This window comes from Crinia signifera, chromosome 6 (assembly GCF_055691185.1).
Source record: "Crinia signifera chromosome 6, ASM5569118v1, whole genome shotgun sequence".
Lineage (NCBI taxonomy): Eukaryota > Metazoa > Chordata > Amphibia > Anura > Myobatrachidae > Crinia > Crinia signifera.
In genome coordinates, this window is record NC_139222.1 from 173,092,568 (window position 1) to 173,111,860 (window position 19,293).

At 47.1% G+C, this 19,293-nt stretch overlaps 2 protein-coding genes across 2 annotated transcripts in view; one reads left to right on the forward strand and one right to left on the reverse strand.

The window, feature by feature from the left end:
- Positions 1-19,293, forward strand: part of LOC146008647 (myosin heavy chain, skeletal muscle-like) — a 162,804-nt gene that overhangs the window by 133,552 nt on the left and 9,959 nt on the right. The window contains exons 11-14 of the mRNA XM_083148149.1: positions 9,246-9,349; positions 10,792-10,984; positions 12,462-12,665; positions 13,477-13,602. Of these exons, the coding sequence (XP_083004275.1) occupies positions 9,246-9,349; positions 10,792-10,984; positions 12,462-12,665; positions 13,477-13,602 (627 nt within the window). The remainder of the gene's footprint in view (positions 1-9,245; positions 9,350-10,791; positions 10,985-12,461; positions 12,666-13,476; positions 13,603-19,293) is intronic.
- Positions 2,891-5,296, reverse strand: LOC146008648 (E3 ubiquitin-protein ligase TRIM39-like). Its single transcript, XM_083148150.1, has one exon. The coding sequence runs from the start codon at positions 5,291-5,293 to the stop codon at positions 3,743-3,745; it is 1,551 nt and encodes a 516-aa protein (XP_083004276.1). The 5' UTR covers positions 5,294-5,296; the 3' UTR covers positions 2,891-3,742.

Sequence of the window (19,293 nt, forward strand, 5' to 3'; positions counted from 1 at the left end):
GATTTTTCACGAACCCATGTTGGTTAGCACTGAGTAGACTGTGATGATCTAAATATTTCTGGATACCATCCCTTAAAAATCCTTCAAATACCCACTCTCGCCCCTTATATTTGCCCTGGTGATCGAACCCCTGGCGGCTAGGATCAGACTCTCGGAGAGGGTCGGGGGGGTGAGGGTGGGTACACAGCAATATAAAATCTCACTGTTTGCCGATGATGTCTTATTATCTCTAACCCATCCCCAGACATCTCTCCCAGCCCTCTATGAGATCATCGGTGAATATGGCTCCCTCTCAGGCTATAAGATAAACTTTTCCAAATCTGAAGCAATGCTACTACATGTCCCCCCATCAATCAAAACATCTCTACTATCCTCATATCAATTTAACTGGCAAACCCACAAAATTAAATATCTTGGTGTATACATAACTTCTAAATATGACCTCCTCTACAAAGAGAATTTTCCTCCCCTTCTAAATAAAGCTAAACAAGAGCTTAAAATTTGGAGATCAAACATCATCTCATGGTTTGGGAGAATATCCGCCACTAAGATGATTATTATACCACAATTTCTCTATCTCTTTCAGACCCTTCCAATTAAAATTCCTTCCCAAATACTCAGAAACATCCAAACCTTAATTTCCAAATTCATATGGAATGATAAGCCACCCAGAATAGCCTTCAGTTCCCTTAAACTGCCTAGAGCGAGGGGGGGCAGGGGACTCCCAGATATTAAATATTACTACTTGGCATCACACCTGAGCCAAATCGCCACCTCCTTCGCAGTATCGGGCTCAATTGCATGGGTAGACCTAGAGACGCAATATCTGGGCCTTAGGTCCCTATCTTCTCTGTGGAGTCTTAAAAAACCCCATAGAGCTACATCGGCCAGCACCCTACCTTCGCTGAAATTTCACCTTTCACTGTGGAACAAAGCCCAACATAAGTACAAACTATCTTCATATCCTTCCCCCCTCACTTCCATCTGGGATAACCCTGCCTTCCCCCCTGGCACTTCCCCTCTAACTTTCACAACGTGGACTAAATCCAATATTCGCTATATATCTGACCTATCAAATCAAAACTCATGGCTTTCCCTAGATGAAATGAAAAACAAATACCCTACTCTGACCCCCCCTTTGTTTGAATTCTTTCAACTGCGCCATTTTCTTACTTCACTACCAAGTGCGGACTCACTTAGAGACATGACCCCCTTTGAGAAAATATGCGTAACCAGCCCCCTTTCTAAGGGTATGATCTCGCAGATATATAAAATGCTGATCGACACATCTGCCCCCTCACAGACCCGCCATGAATGTAACTGGGAAAGTGACCTAGGCGCCCTACCAGATGTGAACTGCTGGGACGAAATTCGCGAAAGCATAGCTAAATGCTCAATTTCTACCCACATCCAAGAGACTACATATAAACTGTACTACAGGTGGTATCTTACCCCAGAAAGACTCTCTAAGATGTTCCCTTCGGCCACTCCATACTGCTGGCGCAGCTGTGGTCAGAGGGGTTCTCTCCTGCACATTTGGTGGACTTGTCCCAGGATAATCCCATTCTGGCAAGAAGTCCGTGGTCTTATACACTCTCTCTCAGGTCTTGATTTTCCCCTTGACCCATGGACATTTTTATTAGCTCGCCCATTTAAAGAGCTTGACCCTCCCCTGAACAAATTACTCTCACATATTCTGGCTGCAGCCAGAATGACCATTGCTAAGCGATGGAAGTCCCCCGACACACCCCCATTAGCTCTGCTAAACAACTACATTTGGTACATTGCCCACATGGAGAAGATAACTTACCATCTCCACGACTGCCCCCATAAATTCGACACTGTCTGGACTCCGTGGACAACACGGATGACCGTTCCTCCCACAGATACCCAAACAGGCCACGACTAGATAACATACTATTATCCCCCAGCTTAGACGCACCTTGAGGTACCCCTCTCTCTCCCTATCCCCCCCCCCCCCCCCCGGTACCCCGACACCCACCCCACATGCTATCTACTAATGTTCGTTACTAAGTTTGTTGTTCAATCTTTTATGTCAACATATTTGATTTTGAAAAATGTGAAACTACTCTTGCATAATTTATCTGTATGCTCTCTTGCATATAATATGTACTTTCACTCTCTCTAAATAAAAAGTTTAAAAAAAAAAAAATCCTTCAAATAGTTTACCCACAATTGATATTAAACTAACGGGTCTGTAATTAGCGGGATCTTCCTTTTTTGAATATTGGCACTACCTCTGCTATTCTCCAATCTTTTGGTACTATACCTGACGATAGTGACTTGCTAAAGATATAATGTAGGGGGGTAGCTAGTTCATCCCTTAATTCCATTAATACCCTCGGATGAATCCCATCTGGCCCTGGTGATTTATTTGTTTTGAGTTTGCTTAGCCTCAGTATTATTTCCTTCGGCGTGAAATCCACAATGAGATCTGGCTTATTTGTCCCGTTTGTGGTAAATGTTCGTTCCACAGTCTGCTCTCCCTTAGTAAATACTGATGAGAAGAACTCCTAACTCTGCCCATCTTCCTGAAGCGAGACGGCAGTGTAAGCGTCCCCTGTCGCCCAGATGGAGTGCCCCAGCCCTGGTTGAGAGGCGCTCCATCTGTATTTTAAATCTTTGATGTGTCCTACAGTAACAACATACAGATGGAGCCCGCTTCATATAGCAGCGTCTGGTTGTCGGATCGCCAATCGCCAGCTGCCGGAAGGGGACGCACGCATGAGACGGGAGCTCCCCATTGCCGGTCCCTGCCGCTTGATCCCACCTCCCCGCTCCCTCCCCTAACCTTGCCCGTCTCCCTGAAGCGGAGATGGGCAGGGTTTGCATCCCCTGCCACCCAGAAACTGTGTGTGTGTGGGATGCTCGCACGTCCCAGTCAGATGGAGCGCCATCTTGCCAGCGGGGGTATTCTATCAAGCCCCAGCGCTGGCCGAGAGGCGCTCCATCTGTAGCTACAGTATATGCTGCCACTAATGTTCCTTGTAGAATTTAGAATGATAGAATTGTGTTGGAAAACCATTTTTATTTGTAAGCAGTAATTTAATGACAGCTTATCCACAGTAAATCAGTACTGTAATGCTCACTGCTATATTCACGTACAACATACAAAATACTATTCAAGAAAAACCTTTACAGTATGTTGGACACGATTTGTTAAAGTGGTTTGAGGGCAATTAAACCCTTGCAACATTGTACATGAATAACCCAGATTTCAGTGTGTTATACTCTGCCCACAGTATACAGGTAAAAGAACTAATGAGATTTTTAATGGAACCATTAAACCATTATAAAAGTAGCATATATTTTTTTGGGCAGACTTAATGAAGGACACACTCTAGAACACACAACATTATGGATCTATAGCAGGGACGGGGAACCTTCGGCCCTCCAACTGTTGTTGAACTACATATACCAGCTTGCCCTGCAACAGTTTTATCATGGCCAAATAGCAAAACTGTAGCAAGGCATGTTGGGATGTGTAGTTCAACCACAGCTGGCGGGCGGAAGGTTCCCCATCCCTGATCTATAGTTTGGTAAAAGTTGGTAGGTGAACTTTCCATTTCACATCAAGTGTAAAGGCTCCACTAACTAGGTTTTCATTCTGTTTACAGCAATATAAAGCAAGTGGATTATGAATTCTTGCCAACGCTAAAATTAATATGAAAAAACAAAAAATGTAAAACACTTTGGTTTTCAATTTATGTAGATTCCATTATTAGCTGAGGATTCTAACCCAGCAATCCCCCCATACTCTGAATATGGCATGGAGGGGTTCAGTGAAGGTGGTAGTGAATGTATATAAGTGTTTTATTGTATCGCTCAGCTCATAAAAGGACAGCTGCCCGGCCTCATAATCCAGGAATATTCTGAATTTATGACAAGATTTGCAGTGAAGTAAATTAATGACTTGTTTTTTGTGTCTCACTGAATATTGGTTTTCACAAAATCGTAAACCCCAAGATTTATTGTTATAGCCAATGAATGACTGATCCCCTTTCCTTTCTATACTTGTGTAGGCCATTCCCACAATCCATGTTCCCTTATTACTGGTCTCCACATCCCAGTAATGTTGTCCTGACAAGAAATGGCTGGTGCTTATCACCTGATAATTCTCAAACCTCTCTGGTGCTTGTGGGAGACTCGGAATTGTTTTTGACATTGATACAAATTTGAAGTCATCAGACAAAGTGACATTACTACTGGCTGTATTTACATCCAATAATATGCTTGAGGCTTCCTGTAAATAGATACCTCTCTTTTCATAAGTAATAATATTAGATAGGCTTGTGTGCAATGTTTTAGAGATCAGATCCAAATCCAAATCAACTTCAATCTGATTATCCTCCACAGTAGTACAGAAGATATCCGTGTTTGAAACTTGGTCCTGTAAGACAGATAGTGGATTAGTCATGGTACACAGAACCTCAATGTGATGCATCTTCCCGGACAGCTCGTCCTTCTTTATGTTCAGCTGCTGGATTAGATCAGAGATTGAAAGTGAAAGCAGCTCTCCCTGTCTGGAGACCTCACTCAGGACTGTCACCTCTAGGTCTTCTAGCTGCCGCCTGATGTCCATAAACAAGGCAGTGACTCTCTCTGATAAACCAGTTACTTTTTGTTGTATGTCTGTCTTGTGCTCCAGTAGACTCTGGACTCTCTGTTCTGTCTCTTCTCTCTTGGTTGTCAGTGTGTGCAGAACTTTTTGTAGTTTCTCCATCTTCTTCTTAGAGGCCTCATCCAGTAACTCAACCTGGTGTCCACAGTGATCTCCATCCAGCCTACAGGACACACAGATACAGGCAGCATCCTTAATGCAGTAATACTCCATGACCTTGTTATGAATCGAGCATTTTGCGTACCCCAGAGAATTGGTGGGATTGGATAAGATGTGTTCTGCTGACCTGCTGTGTACTCTCAGGTGATTATCACACAGAGCAGCCTCACACATCAGACAGGATTTAACAGCAGTTACAAGAGAGTGAATACAGTAAGTACAGAATATCCCTGTCTCTTCCTGTTCTGTTGGTGCAGAAAAGAAACGCTCTGCTATGTTACACAGAGTTATGTTCTTCTGTAGTGCGGGACGCTCATGAAACTCTGTTCTGCATTCAGGACAAGTGTAAACTCCAGATTTCTCCTGTATATCCATAACATGATTAATACACACCCGGCAGTAGTTGTGTCCACATCTTAGTGTTACAGGATCTGTATAAATGCTCAGACAGATCGAGCAGTTCAGCTCGTCTCTCAGTTCAGCAGACGCCATCACTGAAATTATAGAAGTGAAACAGAGTCTCTATGGGACATTCTTTACATAACTCCAGTGGGAGGGATTAGAATACAACTGTGTATTTAAAGTGATAGTGTAAGTGTAAATACTAGGTACAATAGTAGTTCAAGTAAATTTCAAAGAAAGATAATAACACACATTCGAACTGTAGCTGGTATCAATGATGACAGCTTTGTTTTCTGTAATTTGATCTGGCAGTTCAGAACAGTTCAGTTGGGTAGTATGGTACTTCAGAGTATGTACACTTGGCTTTGGAACTAACATCCCTGTGCAATTGATTTATTAACAGTTTCTTATATAGCGCATACATATTACGCAGCGCTTTACAGAGAATATTTGACCATTCACATCAGTCCCTGCCCCAGTGGAGCTTACAATCTATATTCCCTACCACATACATTCTAGGGTTAATTTTGTTGGAAGCCAATTAACCTACCTGTATATTTTTGGATTGTGGGAGGAAACCGGAGTACCCAGAGTAAACCCAGGCAAGCATGGGGAGAATATACAAACTCCGCACAGTTAGGGCCATGGTGGGGATCGAACCCATGACCTCAGTGCTATGAGGCAATAATGCTATGAGGCAATAATGCTATGAGGCAGTAATGCTAACCATTACACCATCCGTGCTGCCCCAATGGGATGCATTGCAATGGGACTGCCACTCTGTCTGAATCATCGAGTCGGGGCCAGTAACAGAAATCATGGGGCAATTATGTTTTGTTGTTGTACCATCGCTGCCTCATTAGTCTGCTGTGCTGTGGATAATGGGGGCATATACAGAGCTCTGCCTGCTGCTGGCATGCCCTAGTCCCTCTGTCTCTCATGAATAGATGCTATGTACAATGTATCTATCCGCCACTGCTGTTAGCAGGGGGAGTCCAACTGCCCCGCCACCCCATACCACGGGACACTGAGGTCCGCAGTTGGGACAGTTCCCAAAAGAAGGCACTGTCCCTCAAAAATCAGGACATTTCGGAGGTATGCAACTGTACTCACACTTTGTAGCTGATAATGGGTTGGACCTATGCCCATTTGTGCACTATCAATTTGTAATATACAGTTAGGCCCTCTTCATGAATGGGCAATGTTGGGATTTAGCCCTGACAACCTTTCCAGTACTTGGTTGTGATTATTTGCTCTTTTCGCATACTCATAAATATACTATTGCTATATGTTTCTGTCATCCTCTTGGGGTTTAGACATAACTCTGAGGGGAGAAATTAAATTAATTGGCAAGGAAGTTTATCAAGGCTAAAAACCTTGTGTACCTCACACCAAAGTTTTCGCTCCTGATATCCATGGTATCCCAAAAAATACAGTGGTCATAGGGTTTTGAGAGCTGAAAACCCCACAGCACGCACACACACAAAAAATCACATCGCTGGGGTAAACCCCCCATGTTTACACTGGGGAATGGACTACTGGGAGTCCCGAAGGGGGAGGCTCCATGGGAGTTGGAAGGCACAAGGGCTCTTTGGAGATGTAGTTCCCTGAGCTGCTGGCTCTAGGGGGGTGACAATATACAGGTAAGGGGGGGGTCACACATGAACCGGAGGTCACACACACAGACTCTCTTGCACACACACACACTTAGATATACTTGCTTGCACACACACACACACTAAGATATACTTGCACACAATCACAGAGGCTCACATACTGAACACTGCTGCAGAAGACCCGGAGGATCACAATGTTGGATGCAGAAGACATTGCTTCGGAAGCTGAGTAATTACTGACTAATTAAGCTAAGTGGAAAATTGCTTAACTAGTCCTCATGGCGGTGCCGCTGGGGTTCCAGACAAGTCCTATTGTTTTATCCAAATATTAAACATTTTTGGAAAAATCAGACTTGCTCCGGATGTGCGACATCAAAGATTTTTTGTCCACTGAGTGAATCACAAAACCTTGCGGCTGTGTTTTAAAAAATTTCTACATTTATCAGGACAGTTCATTTTTTGGGGGACTGAATCGCTGACCCATGGAAGGGTGCAGGAGCACATACTGCTACATAGAAGAGCAGAGAGTAAGAGCTTGGAGATATCTCAGAGACAATCAGAAACAATGGGGGGAGGGGGGTGATTCAGGTTGGTAAAAGCAAACTCCTTCTTGTATGGACAAAACCATGTGCACTGCAGGTGGAGCAGATGCAACATGTGCAGAGTGAGTTACATTTGGGTGAGTTAGTTTGTTTTTGTGCAGAGTAAATACTGGCTTCCTTAAATTTACACTGCAATATAGATTTCAGTTTAAACACACCCTACCCAAATGTAACTCTCTCTCTCTGCACGTTACATCTGCCCCACTTGCAATGTACATGGTTTTGCCCTTTAGTGAGAGATTTTGCTTTTGCAAGCCAACCTGAATTAGGTCCCATGTCCCCTTTCAAGACGCATCCCACATTTCAAAGCATCAATGTTGGAGGATATGGTGTTGGAAAGACAATACATAATTTAACACCTTGAGTGGTGTTAAAGTGCCTGTGCAGCCCAGCAGAAGCAAATTCTCTGCAGTGAGCATGCCCACACTTCAGTGAGTCACTCAGGGCGGGATGTATTAATATACATCGCCGCCCTTCGCATGGCAGCCGCCGCATTATGTACTAACATATGCGGCTAGCATCGGGTTGCGGTGACAGAGACCCCCGCTGTACCTGTAATGTGGTCTGCGGGGTCTCCGTCACATCCCAGTGTCCCCCTGCGTCTCCTCCTCCCCCTGCAGCCGGATGTCCTGCCGGCTGTGACACCTGCGGGGGGAGGAGGAGATCAGGAGGACGGGAGGGGGGGGGGCGCACGGACGGCGGGCGGCGATAGAAGCCCATAGGCTTGGCGATACCCTGCCAAGCGAAAACGGGGCGGACGGGTGATGGTAAATAGGAAAATGCGGTAAAACCCCCATTTTACTGCATTTTCCCTTTAGTACATCCCGCCCTGTGTGATGCAGCTGAAGGAAGGTATGCATTGCACCAGAGAGGTGCATGAGAGTTCTTATTATGTGATTATGAGAGTTATAAGAGTTCTTATTATGTGAATAATATTTATTTAAACTATTATTTGTGTGTACAACAAAAGTTTGTTGTGCCACCCCACCCTCCACCCCCCACCCCCCTTTTGGGCTCCACACCAGTGTGTTTCCCCGGCGTGACGTGATGGTGTCACACGCATAACGGAAAAGCTGAAGCGCGATAGAGGAAGAGAAACCAGCAGACACTGCTGATTCCCTTGGCTCTGATGCATCCCAGGCCGCCCCAGCACGCCCATCCTGTACACAGTTGTCAATAGCCGGCTCTGTGTACAGTCAATTGAATCAGTGAGGGGGATTTGTCGTCTCTGCCATGGCCGCACCCGCACTGCGGCTGACTCGCCTCCGGTGCTCAGCCAGTGGCAGGCAGCAGCATGTCAGTGCGTCCAGCGGGTGCTGGCGCCCACATAGACCCCACTGTGGCTTGCTCCCCCAAGCAGCAGCTGGGGCTGCCTTACAGTAGTTACGCCACTGTTTGCTCTGTACCTGTGTTTGTGTGCATATGGGTACATAATTTGTACATCAAGCTGTCCCTGCTGTGAGCATAGGGCATCACCACCTGCAGCTGTCGAAGTGGATGCTGACCGTTCATACATTGGCTAGGAGGCAGGCACGCAGTATAAAATATCATACCTGCGCTATGCCTCCTGCCCTGCACCACCGCACTTTAGTCACCCGCACATTGGGTGTCATAGATCAGGGGAAGCGCTATCCCCTGCCATAATGCACGGGGATAGCGCATATTCCCCTGATCGACACATCATAAATTTACCCTGAGTTCCTGCTGAAAAATAGCAAAGAACACAGGGCAGAAAGTTGTACCATGTCTGGGTTTATGTTCACTAACATTGCACTGTTTGTTTGTGTCCTACACTCTCTATCTCTCTATCTCTCCCTCTCTCAGACAGAAGAGAATAAAGTTGTAAAACTGCAACTTGAGATCACTCAGCTTAAGACAGACACCGATAAACACCTCCAGGATAAAGAGGAAGAGTTTGAAGCCATCAGGTAAAGTTTCTGGGAGTCACAGTGGTGGTTTTTTTTTAGGTAGCGCTCCCCAAAAAAACTCGCCCAGTGGGGAGCACTCCCTAAAAAATCCACCACTGAAGGGGCTAATGCAAGACAGTATCGGGCCTATTTATTAAAAGCAAAAGATCCGCAAATCTGCTGCAAACTGTAATTTTACCTGATTTAGGGTTTCTTCCTAATTATTGATGGCCAAAGGATGTGATGCTATTGCCAGGTATCCTGGGTGGAAGCCATTGTAGGGTTCTGATGTGATTGACTCCCAGTACAAAATTTGGTACTTGTTTAGTTTCACGGCGGCCGATATATCAGATGCGATATCGGCCGATTCGATGCGATCTGATGAGATTTTTTACCTGTTCATAACCCCACTATCCACTACGCATGGAGTTGATTTTATATAGTGTGGTGAACGCAGCAAGCCACCGAGCCCGAAGCGTGGTGAGGGGACGCGGATTACTGCGCTCGCCACACTATATAAAATGAACTCCATGCATAGTAGGGGTTATGAACAGGTAAAAAAATCGCATCGGACGATATGTCCGCCGATATCGCATCCGATATATTGGCCGCCGTGAAACTAAATAAGTACCCAAAATTTTTATTGAATAAAAATAATAGTAGTACTCCTGTGCTGTTATTAGTGCGGAGTTGCATCACAGATGCAAATAGCGAGTCTAGTATCTACAGGGTATATGTATATTCAGATAATTCTGAGTCTGATGGAACTTGGCCCTTTCCAGTAGTCTGCACCTACTCCATTCTGAAGAGATAAAATACTGCAGTTTGGCTATAAAAAGGGACACAGAGGGGTCAGGGTGTAACCATGCAGTATTTATAGAATTTGCTTATGCAGTCCCTGCCAGCAAGACCCTCCTGCATCGCTTAGTTATGTGAAAGCCTTGTGGGAGAATTCCACAAAGTGCCAAATCCAGGGTTAAAGGTCAATAGCTTACTAAGTGTTTCACATTAAGGGCCTTATTCTAGTTCACTCTTTCTGACAAAATCCTTCCTAGATGGATAAAAACCATGTGCACTGCAGGGGGACAGATGTAAAATGTGCAGAGAGAGAATTAGATTTGGGTGAGTTATTTTGTTTCTGTGCAGGGTAAATACTGGCTGCTTTATTTCTACACTGCAATATAGATCTCATTTTGAAGTAAAACCCCACCCAAATCTAATTCTCTCTGCACAAGTAACATCTGCCCCACCTGCAGTGCACATGGTTTTGTCCATCTAAGAAGGATTTTGTCAGAAAGAGTGAACTAGAATAAGGCCCTAAGTGTTCTACATTATAAGTGAAATTATGGATTATTCAATTGCACATTTAAGAAAACATCTATCTCCCCATGTGAATGTAACCACTAAAGAGGTGCAGTTTGCCATATTAATGGTTTGTTTTTTAATTTATATTTTGCGTGTAGAAAAAACCACCTACGTGCCATGGAATCATTACAGGCTAGCTTAGATGCTGAGGTGAAAGGGCGAGTTGAAGCCATGAAAATGAAGAAAAAGCTGGACAAAGACATCAATGAACTGGAAATACAACTGGAAAACACCAATCAAAACAGCGCTGAGTTCATGAAATTAATTAGACGGCAGCAACAACAAATTAAGGTGATTAAATAATTAAAATTTTAACAGTAAAGTATTTTCTGTAAGCCAGTATAGGCTCTGAGTGCCTCCAAAAGATTCACAAACCAATTACCCCAGGACACCAACAGTATGGAACTACAAGGATCCACATACCCCCTAACTACTGATCCCAGCAGGCCTCTCAGTGATGCACAATATAGTAGTTGCTTGAATCAGTTTACTGATCCATCACAGTTGCTTGTAAGGGAGAGTCCAGGGTTGCCTACCCTTCAGGAATGGCCAGGAGGGTCCCGGAAATCGGGTCCCCCTCCCGGCTCCCCGTAAATGCGAGCAACCCTCCCGCAATTCCCTTCAACTCCCGCAAACCCCCCTCCCTGAAATACAGGCATTGCACTGCGGGGGGCGGGGCTAAAATGACGCACTAGACACCCCCCCGATCCTTTAGCCCGTCAGTGGCTCCGCCCTCAGACCGCCCCTTTCCCCCTCCCGGCGGTGGCACCGCCCCTCTGCTTCTGTGAGGCGTGAGCTTGCTGCCATCTCCCGGCAATGACTCTCCCCGGTCTCCTGCAAAGGGGAGATAAGAAGTCGGCAAGTATGAATTAATCCAGACTAGAAAAAGCAAATACATTTCCCCAGAATACCATAATGGGCTAGAAATAGTGACATATCTTTTACATGATAATAGTAATGCAGAGATCCAGTTACATATATTTGCAAACAAACTGTATGGTAAGCCACCAGCCACGGCAAGGCCTCTGTGCTCTGGTGGTCTTACACTACATGATAATAGCACCTAATAGGGACTGTGGGGCCGATTCAGACCTGCACGCACATCTCCGAATTTGTTCCTGATGGTGGGGGACTGCGCATGTACATAAGCGCAAATGCGCATGTGCAGACCCACACAGCGAGCACCTTTGTCGGGTTACAAGCTGCCTAATTGACAGGCAGGGGGTCGTTCCGGGGTGGACATGGATATTTCATGGGCGTGCCCACAAAAAACTGTGGAAGCGCCCATAGAACCGCTGGACGGGCCCCACAAATGCAGACGTTCCCCTGCCTGCTTGGGGCAGACGGATTTCACATGATGTCAGCAGAACGTGCAGCAGAAAAATAAGTCCTGAGCTAGTTTTCTGCTGGGAACAGCGGAAAAGTAGGCTCATCCCTTCTGAACTAAGAGGCGGAGTACAGTATTGGGGTTGGAGGGGGGGGGGGGTGGTTTGTCACCTCAAGCCCGGCAGAGTGCTGGTCTTTCTGGGTATGACCCCCCAACTCTTAGAACTCAAATACACTTGCCCAGCACGTGTTATGGAATCTCTTGACTCATGAGTTCAGTGTGTCGTTTTTATTATTCAGCGACAGAAAATAGAAATGCATAGGCATTAATCATGAGAGACAGAAGATGGCTTTCTATATTAAAGGCTTCCACATTCCCTTTGAGATAGTTCTCAGATATTTATTGACTCTATTACAGGATCTAACATTATTTGTGTTTCAGGATCTACAAACACAGCTGGAGGATGAGGCCCGGCATCATGATGATACCAGAGAACAAGTTAACTTACTGGAAAGGAGGAACAGCATTATGGCCTCAGAGCTGGAGGAGACCACAAATGTGGTGGAGTCCTCTGATCGATCCCGCAAGGCTTTGGAGATGGAGCTGATGGATTTAACTGATAAATGCAATAAATTAAATAATCAGGTAATCCTAATAAAATAAAGAAGGTCAAATTTCAGATTAATGCTCCAGTTTTCATCAGCGGCGTAGCTTTGTTTGGGGCGCCCCCCCCCCCCCCCCGCCGTTAATGGGGGGGGCGCCCCCCCTCCCCGCCCGGCCGGACGGCCGCCCCCCCCCCGTGCCTGCCCCCTGTGCCCCCTCCCCCCATTGCCGCATGCTTACCTGTCCACGCGTCCCGGCTCCCCTCCTGGCTTCAATAAATTCTATGCAGACGGACCACGATAAAATGGTCGCCCCCATACCACAGACAGTTTCAGAGAACAGTCTGCTTTATGGGGCGGCCATTTTATCGTGGTCCGTCTCCATAGCATTGATTGAAGCCAGGAGGGGAGCCGGGACGCGCGGACAGGTAAGCATGCGGGGGATGCGGGGCGGGGGGATTACTATAGCACCGCAGCCCCCCCGGCGCCCCCATATGCATAGCGCCCCCCCCCGCGACCGCGGGGGCTGCGGTGCTATAGTTACGACACTGGTTTTCATTTACTACTTCTTACACCCTACTATACATACCGTAGTCTGAGCTGTCTGGTGCTGCAACATTAGAGGACACATTTACTTAATACAGTACAGAGACCATGCTTGTGACAGGTATACAGATAGAGAGCATTCTGTGTAACCGAAACACTGCCATCTGCTGGCAGAAAGTGAAACTACATCTTTCTCACATACAGAAACACAGAGGCAATAACACAAACAGAAACACAGAGGCAATCACAAGGTAGCAGACTAGCTTTCAAAGCTTTTGCTTTCTATATAAAATATCTTCCTTTTTCAGCTCCAGTCTGTTTCTGGTGCAAAGAAGAAACTGGAGGGACAGTTGCAGCAGGTGATGACTGAGAGTGAAGGCTACCTGAATGAATTTAGGAAGTCGGAGGAAAGGTTGAAGAAAGCCGTGTCAGAGGTGACTTTCCTCTGCATCTAGTTAACTGTGCAGTACAGTATTTGCAATATACATACTGTCTTTAAAACAATTGTTGATTTGTAAGGCACTACCGGATATACATAAAAAAGGACATACAAAAATATGCAGAGATCAGAATGCCGACATAGTAAAAATGTCGATGTTGACCATGTTGACATTCATTGTGTAGATAGCAGCGTCCCGGGCCCCACCTCACCTCATAGCTGCAGTGCATGCCTCCTCCAGATTCTGCTCTGTGGTAAATGGATCCAGTCTCTGTAACACTCCTGTACCATGCTGACACCGGCTGCACTGCTTACGACCCGGTCGCGACCACTGCGCTTACCTGTCTGTGTCATGCGGCTGGTGGGCTGGTAGTGATTGCCACTGGGTCTGAGCTGCCGCGACTTCCTCATCCTGGCGTCTGTGCACTGGTGTGTGTCTCCAGCTAGAAAGTACAGAAAGCCCCCTGCTTTCCACCGGGTGCTGCCATTTTCCCATGGACCACCAATGGAAACGTGGCTTCTAAGCCACAAGCGAGAGTAGGGCAGGGGGGTTTAAGTCTAAACCCCTGGCCTTAGACGGACGCCAGTGCTTCGCTTGTCATTCCCCAGGGAAGTGCAGCTCAGCTCCCTAGAGACCAGCTTGCTTCTCTGCTGATACCTTCCAGTAGCCATTCCAGAACCAGTACCATTCCAGCTTGCTATTCTGCTGATACTTCCATCCATTACCTGTTCCAGAACCAGTATTATTCCAGCTTGCTACTCTGCTGATACCTCCAGTACCTGTTCCAGAACCAGCACCAGTATTATTCCAGCTTGCTGCTCTGCTGATACCTCCAGTACCTGTTCCAGAACCAGCACCACTATTATTCCAGCTTGCTGCTCTGCTGATACCTCCAGTACCTGTTCCAGAACCAGTATTATTCCAGCTCGCTACTTTGTTGATACCTCTGGTATGTCTTCTTGCCTTCATTCAAGTCCGATCCAATAATCCTGGTGAACTCTTCTGGTACCTGCACAGCTTCTTTGAAAGTCCTCATTCACGGTGGAGTCGTCCAGTTCCAGCTCGTTGGTTGCAGATACCGAATCTTCGGTCCAAACCAACCCGCTCTGGTATTCCAGTACCCAGGTTCCTGAACTACTAAGACTCTTCAACCGCATCGCTTATGCAAAAGACTTATTTTTGGCCAGCCACCTTCCTGTCACCAACCAACAGAGAACTGCAGATCTTAGGACAGTGCGTGATCTGCTGCTAGGCCAAACATACAGCATGATGCACATACAGATTTGTCCTCATAGATTGTTGCTGCAGTACGAGTTTCATAGCAGTGCTGCAATGTGTACACAATGCATCATGCTGTGCTAAATTGCAGGCGCCAGACCCCCATGAATATTTCCCGTATGGCAGATGTGTGCAGACATGTGCTCCAGCTATCCCGAGCCATGCATACTTACACATATCGCTGCAACAGTCTATGAGGAGACCTCTGTATCCACCGATAAATTGGTCAACAGCTGGGCAGCACAGCCCATGCAACTTGTCTGTGAACGATGAAGTTCAAGGACATATCGTGACATATTTGTTACAGTAATTGATCGGACGATATATCATCCAGTGTGTATCTAGCATAAGATGATTATAATTAAACAATAATGCCTTACTTCAGTCTGGCATTATCCCATCACAACCCTAACCCAGTACTTACCTCCAGGATGCATTGGTATTTTAACCATTGGTACAATATATACAGGTATGGACACATTCCCATATGTATCAAGATTTGGAATGTAATACATTTGAATTACAATAATGAATAAAACCACATACTGGACAAACAACATAAAGCATATATTGCTGGCTATTAATGTGAGGCAAATTGCAGGCTTGGAATTTATATGGCAATATAATAGTTCCTTTATGGCAATTTGTAATATCCGATATAGTTACCAGTCCAGTACAGTCAATGGTCTCCTGCAGCGATAATGGGACGGGTAAACCTCCTAAGACAGATGCAAATTCTGTGGGTGGTGCACTCCTCTCCTCCTTTACCAGTAACTGGTTATACCAGCACCAGAATACTGACACTGGCGAGAAGACCAACACCGGAATCAGGGGCGGATTGGAAATTAAAACCAGCCCGGGAAATATCTTGAAGCAGCCCCGATAGGGGAGGATGTTGCGCCCGATTTTTTTTGGGGCGTGGCCTATCAGTATAGGGGTGTGGCCTATTCCAACGAGGCCACACCAAATTTTTGCAGCTGAGTTAAAAAAATATTATGCAACGGAATGAGAGACACAGGGTGAGAGGGGGTTGGTGCAGGGTGAGAGAGGTTGGTAATGAAGGGTGAGACAGGGGTGACGAGGTGTGAGAGTAGAGTGGCAGGGTGGAAGAGGATGCAGGGAGGGAGGGGGGACGGAGGGTGGCGTACAATGCTGGGAGGGGAGATGCAGGGTGGCTGAGGACGAAGGGAGGGAAGACTTACGCAGGGTGGCACAGGATGCAGAGTGTGAGGGGGGCATGGTGGCACAGGATGCAGGGTAGGAGGGGGAATGCAGAGTGGCAGAGGATGCAGGGAGGGGAGTCAATAAGTGGTGGAGGATGCAGGGAGGGGAGACAGTGATGCCCATTATACATATGCCACACACCATGATGCCCATTATACATATGCCACACACTGTGATGCCCATTATACATATGTCACACACCGTGATGCCCAATATACATATGTCACACACCGTGATGCCCAATATATATATGCCACACACCGTGATGCTCATTATACATATGCCAAACACCGTGATGCTCATTATACATATGCCGCACACCGTGATGCCCATAATATATATGGCACACACCATGATGCCCATTATACATATGCCACACACCATGATGCCCATTATACATATGTCACACACCGTGATGCTCAATATACATATGCCACACACCGTGATGCCCATTATACATATGTCACACACTGTGATGCCCAATATATATATGCCACACACCGTGATGCTCATTATACATATGCCACACACCGTGATGCTAATTATACATATGCCAAACACTGTGATGCTCATTGTACATATGCCTCACACAGTGATGCCCATTATACATATGCCACACACCATGATGCCCATTATACATGCCACACACCGTGATGCCCATTATACATATGCCACACACCGTGATGCCCATTATACATATGCCACACACCGTGATGCTAATTATACATATGCCAAACACCGTGATGCTCATTATACATATGCCTCACACAGTGATGCCCATTATACATATGCCGCACACCGTGATGCCCATAATACATATGGCACACACCATGATTCCCATTATACATATGCCACACACCGTGATGCCCATTATATATATGGCACACACCGTGATGCCCATTGTACATATGCCGCACACCGTGATGCCCATAATACACATGGCACACACCATGATTCCCATTATACATATGCCACACACCGTGATGCCCATTATACATATGGCACACACCGTGATGCCCATTATACATATGCCACACACCGTGATGCCCATCAAATCATGCCCATCCCCAGCACACATTATATACCTGGGAGGCTAGCTGTAGAGCTGTTCCAGGCTCTGCCCATGCTTGGCTGGCTCTACCTATGGCTGTGGCTGCCAGGCTGCTGCTGCTATAGGGAGAAGGCTAGCAGAAGGGTGGGCGGCGCTTCAGAGTGCAGACTGCTGCTCTTTCTTTAATTCTCCTGCTTTTTCAGCGCCGCCCCCTTCCTGTTTTTGATCCCCAGCGCGCAATAAACTCATGCTGCGCTGCCTGCTGGGGATCAATTTAGCAGCCGCGCACACACACATTCAAAGGGGCCGCGGGAGCTGCTGCGTGCGACCGCGCATGCGCACCAGCCCTCCCGCGGCCATTATCATTGCTGCCATTGACGAGGCCGGCCGCGGCCATCTTTACTGAGGGAAAAGTGCTGCGGCCGCTAACCGCGGAGAAGGCGGTCGGGCGGTCCGCGGCCCAGCCAGGGGGAGCGAGCGGCCGCTGCATGGCTGAAATGGGCCGGCCCACCGGGAAAAAGCCCGGTATCCCGGTGGGCCAATCCGCCCATGACCGGAATCCCGACACCACTCAAAATGCAAATGCTAAAATCCCAATGGTCAGCATCCCGAACATAAGTATGCTGTAAATCATTAGGGTTAGGCTGTGGGGGAGGTTAGGTCAAGGCACTAGGAGGTGGGTTAGGGATCAAGCTGTGGAGGGGGAGGGCACTAAGAAGGGACGACTAGGGCTAGGCACTGGGGGGGGGTACAGTTAGGGTTAGGCACTAAAGGTGGACGGTTAGGCTACATGTATGGAGGGATAGAGTTGGGGAACTTAGGGCAGAGGATTAGATTACATGCCTACAGGGTATCGGGATCCTGACTATGGGTATGCCGTTGTTGGTATTCTTGTAAATGCCGGGATCTTGTACCAAACCCATTAAGACAGGGTTGGGGAACCTCTAGCCTGCAGGACGTAAACGGCCCCCGTAGCCAGTTTGCCTGGCCCGCCTTCCTACCCGCCTGCGATACATGTTTGAGTTTGAGGAGGTGACGTGCCGGCCCGCCCGGCCGGCAAGATAAGGGAAAGTTCTGTGATGGTGACGTGGCCGCCAATCACTGTGGGCAGTAGCAAGCTCTCGCGAGTGTTGTAATGCACCCTCCATGCACTCCATCAGCTGCAGCAGCAGCCGCTATCACGCTGTTCCCCCTTATCTCGCTGGGCGGGCCGACGCGTCACCTCCTCAAACTCCAACAGCCGGGGCTGATACCTTATTTAAGAAATAAAGGTAAATGGGGGATGGCGTTAAGGGCCACCTCAGGGAGACGTGGGGAGCTGCATGCTAGGCCAGGGGGGCTCCTTTCCCTGCTGCTCCTGGCTCATCACTGTCCCTAGCTGCATCTTGCACTGTTCCTCTCACCTGACCTGCAGCCTCACTCATGCCATCCTCCCTTCCCCAGTGCTGCATAATCACATAAACCTGTTTGGAGGTGACACCCCCCCCCCCCCCCCCTTCCTCTACACTGTTGCTTTTTATGAATAAATGATAACCCCAGGATCTATTTGTCATCCATATCACCCTCACACTGCTGTGCATTAATTAGCCCACCCTGTGGTGTCTCTGCAGTGGTGGGCAGAACTGTTGTGTATGCCTGCATGTATATACTGCTGCATGTATATACCGCTTCCCGTGTGTAATATGCCCACATGTATATACCGCTGCCCGTGTGTATAATGCCCACATGTATATGCTGCTGCCCGTGTATAATGCCCACATGTATATGCTGCTGCCCGTGTATAATGCCCACATGTATATGCCGCTACCGTGTATAATGCCCGCATGTATATGCCGCTGCCCGTGTATAATGCCCGCATGTATATGCCGCTGCCCTGTGTATAATGCCCACATGTATATGTCGCTGCCAGTGTGTATAATGCCCACATGTAAATGCCGCTGCCCGTGTATAATGCCCGCATGTACATGCCGCTGCCCGTGTGTATAATGCCCGCATGTATAATGCCTGCATGTATATGCCGCTGCCCGTGTGTATAATGCCCGCATGTATATGCCCATACCTCCCAACAGTCCCGATTACCGCGGGAATGTACGCGGCCAGCAGTGTCTTGCGGCGAGGAGGGGAGGGGCTGT